The following is an 11,344-nucleotide window of genomic DNA, read 5'->3' as shown; positions in this document are numbered from 1 at the left end:
TTTGATCTGTTCCAGGGCAGGCAGAGCTGCTCTGCAGCTATTTTTGTTCACTAAAAGTCTCCCTTAATATTTTTATCATCTTGATGTGATTTGTTTAAGCTGTGAAGCTCTTCTCTGTTCAGTTAAAAAAGTGAACTGTCTGGATTTGTGCGCCTTCGTTTCTACAATTGTCTTTATTACCAGTGATCACCTGAGGTGAATGCCTTAAGTATTAATTTAGAGGAGAGTGCATACTAAATAATTGACAACATTTGGATCCATGTGGTACTTTACTCTGAAGAGGTTGAACCCACATCCACTGGACATCCTGCAGTGTTCAAATATAGTATGCAGCATTATAACGACGCTGGAATCAGCAGTGCACTTGATCAACCGAGTTAATCGAGTGTTTCTAGTTGAACTGATCTGTTTGTTGTAAGGAAGCCATTTTCCCTGGTCGCTATCCCCAGGTAACGATGGAAGAACTGTGGAAACCCCGCTGATGAAGGAGGCAAAGAAGGCAAAGAGGGAGAGTGATAGAAACCGAGGTAAAACAAAAGTAAATGGACGGGTATTCACTTGATGGAGAGCGCCGGTGTTGTGTCAAAATCTGTTCCCCTGTTGATTTGTGTTTCCCCTTACCAGCATGACTTGAGGCGGTTCAAAACTGGCATTCTTTCTACAAGATCAGTAAGTAACAAAACCTGCCTGCTTATCAATACAACTGGGTGTTTTGCTCTGGCTTTTCATAGCACTGAGATCAGGGTTTCTAGGTCAAAATGGTATTCTTACGGTTGTAGTTTAATCTAAAAGTATGCGGTGTTTGTGTTGTAACACACGCTGCACCATTCAGTTGATTTGTGCTTGATAGAAGTCTTTGCGAGCATACAGTAGTAGCATACAGCATACAAATATCATTTTGTCTGGGCAGGCCTGTTTTTCTGAGCGAATGCACTGGGATTTTGATTGAAAGTCAGGAATGGCAATTCTGAACTATCAACTTCCAAACTGCAGTGGATTTCAGCGTAAATCTTTGCTCCAGACAATTTCTGCAACTTGCTGCAATTCTCCACCAGGTGGCAGCATCCAACACCAGGTCACATTAACTCTACACAAGTGTTGAATTAGGAATAACTCTAATTTTGGACATAATAAAGATGACTTTACTGAGGTGAGTCTGATGTTTAACCTTAGTGTCATTCCTTCTGTGTGTGTGTGTGTGTGTGTGCATAATATAAAACCTGAGACAGAGGAGGTTCGTGAAGGTCCAACTGCAGCCTCTGAACTACATGAGGGAAATCACCAGCATGGAAACACACGACATCTTTGGTTACACGAGGAGGCTCCGAGCTGAAAGTGAGGGAGGATGGACAGAATAAGAAGGATTACACGTTATCTGATGGTGTGTGTTGCTTCTAAACACTGAATATCATATGTTGCTGCACTGCCCACCTTTCTCCGGCCCGTACAGCTTTCAGCACCCCCACTGCCGCTGTGGTCTGACGTTCAAAGCCCTGACCGATGTGATCGGCGTGGGCCCGTGTCCGATCCTCAAACAGCATCTCTCTGGGCTCGCTGGTCCTGGGCAGTGACTGCAGTAGGTTCTTAACCTCGTTGGTGGAGCTACGACAGGACAGACATGAAGATGAGACTTCAGAAAAACAGTACAGTGAAAGGGGAGACACATAAAATGTGTCCACTAAAAGACTTCTCCTCTGTCTCTGCTTGCCTGCTGTCTAAATAAAGAAGAAATAACAAAAGGTGAGTGGGCAGCTCACTTCTCAGCTTTGTTTGTTGCTTTGTTTCCTGTCTGCTGTGACAAAATAAAAGCACCACACGGGCTTTATCTGTTGGTATTGTTGTCATCTTGGCTGACATTGATGTGATCCAGACACCACAGTGCGACATGAGGAGCAGAGGATGTTAGAGAGGATGAAACCCTGCATTACAGTGGAGATAATAACACATTCTTCTTGTGTATTCAGGTAGTGGTTTCAGTAGGGCTGCAACTAGGGAGCAAAATTGACTGTTTTGTCTGCTGGACAAATGGAAAGTGAATGTTCAAATTTTACCAGCCACTCAACAGACTGCTATTGTTTTTGTTTTGTGGCAGGTGAGTGAAGAAAATCTACCTGCCACATGCATATTTTACAAAGATTTAGCGAGTGGCTGGGGCTAATTTTGAGCCCTGGCTGCCACTACTGACTAGAATTATCAATCTACTGAATATTAATGGTCTGGTATTGATGGTTTTGGCCGAAGTTGATATATCAAATAGCTGTTTCTGTCTGATTTACATCCCAAAACCAAAAGACATAAATTTAAATATTATTTTTTTAAACACTAAGAGAATCAGGAAATACATTCTATAAGCTGAAATAAGAGAATTTATAAAACTTAAGTCACAACATTTGTGATAATTGTGTGTTGGATTGTCATATGTTCCCCGCCAATTTAAAAAAATAATAATAAACACATGTTGGCAGCAATTCATATCTTTTAGTGGTCTTTTCATTAGAATATAGTGAATGGTGGTATATCAATGTGGTAATGCTCCATCACGTTTTAAATCTATTACACAGTGCATATTGAACTGGACCTTGACCTCCACCTGAATTCTTTTTTTTAAGAAATCGCAAATCAAATCGCAACATCGGTCAGAGAAATCGCACTTAGATTTTTTCCCGAAAGCGTTCAGCCCTACTTTAGACCTTTTTCTTCCAATCTGCTGCAAATTATTTTGGGTTTCCATGTTTGCTAGTGGCAAAAATGACTTTCCTCACATTATCAATATGGGCTCTATTTAAATTCAAAACACAAAATACTGGCAGCAGGAAAATAAGAATGAGAAATTGCATTTTAAATAACGTAATGTAAAAATGGAGTAAACAGATATGCACAAGTACACACTTGGCTTATTTTTATGTTTTTACGCGTCAGCTTCTCAGTCTGTGTGCATGAAGCCGTGTTGCCAAACAATAGAAGCACTGCAGTCAGCTCACTACTGGATCAGTGACTCACACTGGAGCTGCAGTCAGATTCAAAAAAAGAGTATAAACACACAGATACAGAGTCTGCGAGAGATTCCTTTGAGAGCGTAACACACACACACACACACACACACACACACACACACACACACACACACACACACACACACACACACACACACACACACACACACACAGGCAGCACAACAGTGAGACTACCCGTGCTCAACACTTAATTGTGCATTCATTCATTCGGAGATAAGAGGAGAGAGGCAGGAGCTGGTGGAAGAGGAAGAAAGAAGCAGAGGAAAATAGTACAGGGGGAAATGAAAACACACACACACACACACACACACACACACACACACACACACACACACAGCTCAGCGTGTCTGAGCTGACTGCAGGCTGACAGTAATGAATGTAAAACCAGGAAAGCTGGTAAGTGAAACACTGAAAAGAAGAGAGTGTAGAGGGAGGAGTGCTGAACGTGCACATCTGTGATGTTTGAAGTCGACCATCTTCAACTACCCTCCATATGTGACATCCTCCCATGTATGCCAGTATGCAGTGTGTGAGTGTGTGTGCTGCACCAAGTCGACAGGACAGATTCCTGTGCATTTATGGGCAAATAAAGAGGGAGGGAGGAGAAGAGAGGAGATAAAGGAGGGACACAGGAGGAGAGGGGTGAGGTGGTAACATAAAGGAGAGTAAAGAGGAGAGAGAGAGAGAGAGAGAGTGAACCACGGTCTCTGACGACAAACACTGATAATGTTAAAGCTGCAGGTGGTTCATCATGTTTACGTTTCACACGTTGAGCTAATGCAATTGTGACAAGGGCTGCAGCTAATTATTATTGATTAATCAGTTAATCGCTTATTTGTTTAGTCTACAAGATGTCACTGTTTCCCACAGCTCAAGACAGCTTTAAAGACATAACATAAAACATTAGCTTGTCCGCTATTGCTGATTTTCAGCAGCAATAGCGGTTGTTTTACATGAAGACAACAACTCCCATGCTCCCACGCAACTTATGTCTTTTGTTTTGTTTTGATTGCAAAACCCCTAGTGCCAGAAATTACATTCTCTGCATTTAAACATCCCCCCTCTGGACATATAACATACTCTGCTTTGAATAAAAATTTGCATCTGATATAGGTTTTTCACAATGAAGTTGAACTATCTAATTTAAAACTCGCTGTAGTACGTTCACACATCAGTTGCATACTGGAACATGATTGGCATTAGTGTGATAACGAAGTCACGCCTTTAACATTCCTTTCATCTTAAACTCAGTGAGCACAGGTAAATGTTCCCTCGTCAGTGGATGAATGTTAAGCAAAATCCATTTTAGACTGGAGGGGGGATTCAAATGTTTTATTTTGTCCGACCGACAATCCAAAACCCCAAATATATTTAATTTGCAATTATTTAAAATATAGAATAGTAGAAGATCCTCCCATTGGAGAAGCTGCAGCCAGAGATGTGACAATTAGTCATTTAATCAATTTTTATAATCAATTAGCTGTTCAAGTCTTTTTTCATTCATAAATGGCAGAATATGCCTCTTAAATATGGAGAATTTCTGCTTTCTCTCTATTTTTTTTATATCATATCAAACTGAATATCAAGTTCAAGTTCTTTATTTGTCACTCTTATATGACACACTTGGCAGACATGTGAGTGAAATATTGTTCTCCACAGCAACCACATTCATCAGACAAAACCCACAGAAAGAAAGTCACTAAAGGAAGAACAAAATATGAGTCTTTACATGTGAAGCTGTCAGGTGTACATACGTCTAACTTAACAGACGCAGACAAACCAGAGAAACCGCCGTGATTGTGGCCATCGCCGTCTTTCCATCTTTTGGACTGACCAAACAAGACATTTAAAGACATCATGTGAGACTTTGAGCAGTTTGAATGGACATTTTTCACTATTTACTGACATTCTATAGACCAAATAATTAATCAATCAATCTAGAATATATCTGGCAGATTAATCAATAAAAATAAATAAATAAATAATCCTTAGTTGCAGCCCTTGCTGGAACCAAAACATGTCCATGGAGTTTTTGTTCAAAAAGCAACACAAATGATTAAATGCTGCTTATCAATTTCTGTCGGCTAATACTTTCCACTCTACTTGAGACTGAGCAGACACACTCGGCTGTCATCCGTCATGCAATTTGTATCTAAACAGGAACAGCATGTTCTGCGTCGGGCCGCTGTCCTGTTGGCGACTGCTGCGGGCTGATGTTGCTGCTGTTACTATGCAATTATTGTAAATCTCTGCAAGCGTGGTGCTCTTTGACTAAAAGCTGAAATATTTTGGTTTATTTTCACCACTATAATCAGGCTGAATTCTCAGACAGACAGTCTCAGTGCTGTCAGAAATGTGTTACAGCTTGACCTTTTCACTGAAACCACCAAGAAAGAGAAGCTGGACTCAGCAAAGAGATGTTCCCTGTACACGAGCAGACTTCCTTCCCTTAACGTACGGTCAAACTGCAGACAAGGTCTCGCTGCAAATATGATCACGTCCTTCTCTCTCACTGTTTTTATCTCTATTTCTTTATACACACACACACACACACACAGACATAAACAAAAACACTTGCACTGCTGTGGCATATTTAATATATGTGCTTTCTTACAGTTCCTGAAATAACAGCACAGAAACTCCACAATAAATCAATTTAAAGCAGGAAAGAGAGGTCAAGAGGAGGAAACAGAAGAAGAGAAATATAGGAGGAAAGACAGGGCGGATATTACGAGGTGGCAGGAGAACAAGGACAGAGAAGTGAGGCAGACGTGGGGAGAGTGGAGGGAAGAAAAGGGAAGAAGAGTTTGGGGGAGGAGAGGAATGAGAGATTGAGGAAAGATGTGTGAGCCAAAAGGGGGAAAGTATGAGAAAAGTAGATGTCACTCTTCATTTGTTAGGATCAAGTGATGGGATGAGACAGGACACGAGTGAAAGAGGAGAAGGGAACAGTTTAACCACCCTCTATCCTCCATCTATCCATCCATCTGTGTCTCCATAAAACAGATTCTCTCAGCCCCAGCTGTTACACGAGTGTTTCTGACAGCACACACACACACACACACACACACACACAGACGTTCACAGTTTCATGAGAGCCATCGCCTTCAAAGACCACCTGCACCAGCTGATGCGTAACATGTATATACAACAAAACATACGTATTTACAGACTGAAGTCAGGCGTAGACACTAATGATAAAGTGACAATTACTTTCTTTATTACTTTTATTCATAGAGGAACGTCTGGCTTAATCCAAATGTCCCCACTTTGGACTTGCGGACTGAGCCCTCGCGAGCTTCTGTCATGCACACTGTTATGTGTTTGCTGTCATCATGTTATCACAAACCAAATCTAGCCATGGGTACAAATAAAGTAACCTGAACTTGTCATCTCAAAACACCTCTTTTCCCCAATTATTGTCCAACCCCCCAAAGATATTCAGGTAATATTGATATAAAACAGAGAAAAGCAGCAAAACTGAGGACAATTCTATAGTATTCTTGCTTGAAAAATGACTCAATTTGATTAATTTGAGGATATTTGTCTGTCGATCTAATAATAGTTTCAGCTCCAAAATCAGACGTTAGATTTGAAAAATAAAAATTAACAAGAAGAGAGAACTAACTGCTGCAGGGGCGGAATGTGTGCGGTGTGTGTGTGCTTGGCCGGCTGCCATGTGAAGTAGCGTCTGATGTCGACTCCATTAACATAACGATGATCTCATCTGAGTGGTGAGCCACATACCACACACAAACACAGTTCTCACTCATAGTCTCCCTCACTGATATCATGTGTGTGAGTGTGAGACAGAGCTTATGTGTAAGCAGCAATGACACTGTGACAGAGACAAACAGAGAGGGTGTAATTGCCTCATCCGGCACTGCTCGGCTACAACAAAGCGTCCTGCTGCTACCACGGCTGCTGCTTCAAATGGGAGTGTGTTTTGGTGCTGTTTTTCCCCCATAATCGGCCCTCGTGGGCTGTACAGCTGGCTCGATGTGGTTCACACACAAATAGACACACAGTACTGAGACTTGTAGTCCGTGCAAACAACATTCATGAGACAAAAATCCCTGCTAATTCTGTCTGTGTCTCATTGCAGTGCTCAAAGAAGATCCAAAATATTGGCTGACGTCATTCCTGTGTGTATTTATGTACCGTGCTGTTTGACTCACCGTTTCCTTTTGAAAGGGGACTTTGGTATATCAGCTACAGGTATCATCTGTTCTCCTGGTCTGACCCACATTATAGGACCGTCGTCGCTCTCCGTGGGATTCATCAGCCTCAGACTGGAGAACGTTCCCCATGGAAGAGTCCGCTGCAGCCAGACAGACAAAAGAGAGAGCATGAGGGAAAATAATCAAAGCAGTGTGTTAGCACATCCCCTTTCACTTTTTCAGCTGTTAACCAATTCATCAAGTAGTTTATTTTTTCCAGAGATTCCCAAAACAAAATCTCATGCATGAGAAATTGCCACCCCGTGGCATAACTTGTCACTGACTGCTTCAGAGGGTGCAGAATCAGAGCCCTCAACAGATAGGAAGCGCCAGAGGACGTGCGTCTTTTCATATTCAGTGTACGACAGCACTCCTCCACGCTGGCATGCAGGAGATTTGATGTGGCAAACACAAGAAAAGCTTGTCACTTGTGCATTTCAGGGGCAGCAGTAAACACAGCATTTGGTGGTCTGTTCCCGTGCAGACATTTTAAAAAGAAAGCCTGTATGAACTGAAGCTGGAAGCTGCAACTAATCACTTTGACACACCTCTTAACAGCTTTTCTTCCCCAGCCACCACTGAGAATATTAGGTATGTTGTTTGTGTCTTGCAGTGTCTTTCCCATCCGCTCATTTTGTGGCATTACCAAATAATCAGTGCATCAACATATTTGGGCACACCTACTTCATAGATGCATTAGCGGACATTTAGAATAAATAAGACTTTTTATGAGGTACAACCAAGTAAATTGTGACCAAAGTAACCAACGCCTTCTTTCTATTTCAGTGAGAAGGTGTTGTGTGACAGTGTCTAAACACTTTCTATTCTAGACTGATCCTCCAACAGAGCGTGATGTTACTTTAACAATCAGAGAGGAAGCCCAGCTGAGTTATTTAGATTTCTTGAGTCGAATATGAGAACACGATGAAGCTGAATGTTTTGAAGTAAGACGAACCGTGTGTTTAACTTTGTTGAAAGAACAAACAGAGAAGCAGGAGGTGGTCAGTACATCTTCCTCACAGCACTGAGGAGATGTAAAAACATTAATTTGCCACGCACATGAGGGACAATGACATAATAAATACGGGGTAGAACAGCTTTTAGATGGCAAAATTCAAGCACTTTCAAGGTACCTAAACCAACAATTTTAAGACTCTCAAAGCCTATCATCACACCTAAATTGTTATAATAAATGCAATTCCAAAAACTATAAAGTATAAAGAAATTATTAATACCGACAGCAACCAATGCATATTGTCACTTTGTTTATTTTAACCAGCTGTTCATATCTGATCTGATTGTATGTTTTGGTCATGAGTATGTAATTCTTGCTCATTTCAGAAGACAACAAACAAATATGACCACAGGACTGATCCATTAAAGTTCAAGTGCAACAACTTAACCTAAAGGCTCTGCTGTTGCAGAACGTACATAAAGGGGGCATAAATGAGCCTTATTGCAATTGTAGATGATCTTGTTCTTCCATACAATGCAAAATCTGGTCTGAGCCTGTCTGAATACCGCTGTCACTTTCCCATTCACTATCCTATCCTATACACCCATTCTGTTGCTGATTAGCATTACTGCCATTCATCCCGTCCACACTCACCTTCAGGAAGGGCGACTCCTCCAGCATGCCGAGGAATTCTGGGAAATAATCCCCGACCTCCTCGTCCACGGCACCCACCAGGCTGATCTGTCTCATGGCCCCGGCTCTGTATGTACCGTTACTGTACGTCTTCTTCACCTGCAGCAAAAACAGGTGGAACACAACGTTAGATAATCACATTCAAACAAATTTTAACGCTACAGCAGCTGGATGAGATCAGTTACTGTGCCCAGTTCTTAGCAAAAATATATCTTTATTCACTTGAAAAGGGTGCAGGTGAATAAAACACAGAAATAAACATTCATTAGAGAACATTTTGTACTTACACCTTTAATAAACATCTGTTTACATTACACATTTAACCTTTACAGACTCGACTAACAGGCTGAAATGTAAATGTTTTCACAATATGTCGGCTTTTAATATTGTTTGACTACAATACAAGAGGAGAACACTAAACTAGACACTGACATGGAAGCAGTTAATCACTACCGGGTGTCAAAACAGACGCTGAACTGTATGTGTGTGTGTGTGTGTGTGTTTGTGTGTGTTGGCGGTTTCACTTGATGTTTCTGCTCCACCGGTGTGACTCAACAGACTGTTTGCTGCTCTTCACTTGGCTGACAGAGCATAGTGTGTGTGTGTGTGTGTGTGTTTCTAACCCATCTCCCATACCCTTGGCCCTCAACAGTGTCTTTGGATGTGTGTGTGTGTGTGTGTGTGTGCAGTACGTGCAGCATGTGGCCTGCATGCTGTACTCTTGGCTGATCAGGATGTGTGTGTGTGTGTGTGTGTGTGTGTGTGTGTGTGTGTGTGTGTGTGTGTGTGTGTGTGTGTGTGTGTGGACCAGATCCTTGGCTGCTCGCCTCTAGTGAGTCACCACTTGACAACAAGGCAGAGATAAAGAGAGAGAGGCGAAGAGAGAAGGACCAGAGGGAGGGGTGAGCGAGGATTCACTGGAGAGAAAGAATGAAGGGAAGAGAGACAGATGGAGAGAAGTGGTGAGAGGAAGGAGAGGGAGAGAAAGTTTAGGAAGACAAGCTGTCAAAGAGACAAAACAAATGTGGTGGAGACAAAGAATAGAGAAAAGAATGGAGGGGAGGATGGAAGTAACTTCGAGGGGAGTGATGAAGGAGGAGGGTAAGTAGGTGAAAATGAAGATAAGATGATGGTAAAAGACAGAAAGGACAGAAAAGGGTGAAGGAGAAGGGGGACAATGGAGTAGGAAACAGCAGATAAGATTAAGTAAAAGATGATAAAGAGATAAAAAAAGGAGGGAGGTGGAAAGACGGAAGAGGTGATTGCAGGTTAGAGAGGACGGGCAGATGGAGGTGAAGTAATGAAGATGGAAACAATGAATTGGAAAAAGACTGAGGAGGATGGTGTTCGGCAGCTCCCAGTTGCGTCCTTGAGCAAGGCACTAAATCCCCAAAACAGCTGCTCAGAGGCCAATCGAGCAAGATCTGTGCATCAGGGCAGCTCTCAGGTGTTTGTGTGTGTGTTAGTTTCATGCAGGGTGTTGCTTTGAATAAGGAAAAGTTGTTGATCCAGGTTATTTGTGCAGGCTGGATAATTAGTGAGATTTAGATTGGCCATAAAACCTGCAGCTTGTTACCGGTCTTCATTATCAGCTTTATTCTTTGTAATATTTAGCAAACATTTAAATATTTAAAGATTTGTTGAGACTATAACTCGACCAATGATGGATATTTACATTTTTTGAGAAATGTTTTTTGAAAATTCTCTTATTCCAGCTTCTTCAATGTGAATATTTTCTGTTTTTTTTTTTTTTACTACTCTATGACAGTAAACCGAATATCTTTGGGTTGTGGATGAAACAAGACATTTGAGGATGTTATCTTGGGCTATGGGAAACAATGATTGACATTTTTCACCATTTTCTGACATTTTATAGACCAAAAAACTAAAATAAAATCAACAGATTTATTGACAATGAAAATAAACGTAAGTGACATAAAACAGAGAAAATAAGCAAATTTCAGAAGCTAAAACAAGCGAATATCAGGCATTTTTGTTTGATAAATGACTTCAAAGATTGATAGAAATTGTTATTGATTAATTTCCCGTCATTCAGTGTGCTGCTGTTCTTATCAGTAATATGTTTTGTTTAGAAACATAATCCCCCTTTCTCGAAGCTCCACTGCACGTTCACTTGCAAATTGGTCTAATTACATGCTTCAAATAACTGCCTATTGGAGTTCACTTAATCTATAATGAATTAACAAAATAAATCAGTTAATCATGCGTGGATGGGCCGAGCCACGTGTTGGTGTTTGTTCACTTCATTTCACTGCATCTGTGGCCTGACACTGTGTGATATCCTCATAAGATGATGATGACTACAAGCTTGAAATACTCGCGCACACACACACACGTAAACACATCGCAACTTTAAATAGTCTCACTGATTCAATGACCTAGATACTGAGGGACTGAAGTGTGTTTGTGGAGGCACACAAAGGCTTGTAAGCACGAAGGCA

At 41.3% G+C, this 11,344-nt stretch overlaps 1 protein-coding gene across 1 annotated transcript in view; it reads right to left on the bottom strand.

Moving 5' to 3' along the window:
- Positions 1 to 11,344, bottom strand: part of LOC141008437 (uncharacterized) — a 39,844-nt gene that overhangs the window by 5,149 nt on the left and 23,351 nt on the right. Inside the window, exons 5-8 of the mRNA XM_073480803.1 lie at positions 8,844 to 8,981; positions 7,193 to 7,335; positions 1,432 to 1,602; positions 1,221 to 1,329 (exon numbers count right to left, since the gene is read on the bottom strand). Coding sequence (XP_073336904.1) covers positions 1,221 to 1,329; positions 1,432 to 1,602; positions 7,193 to 7,335; positions 8,844 to 8,981 — 561 coding nt within the window. The remainder of the gene's footprint in view (positions 1 to 1,220; positions 1,330 to 1,431; positions 1,603 to 7,192; positions 7,336 to 8,843; positions 8,982 to 11,344) is intronic.

The sequence above is a fragment of the Pagrus major genome, chromosome 14, assembly GCF_040436345.1.
Source record: "Pagrus major chromosome 14, Pma_NU_1.0".
NCBI lineage: Eukaryota > Metazoa > Chordata > Actinopteri > Spariformes > Sparidae > Pagrus > Pagrus major.
Note: the sequence above shows the minus strand (reverse complement) of the source record. Positions and strands in the feature narration are given on the sequence as shown.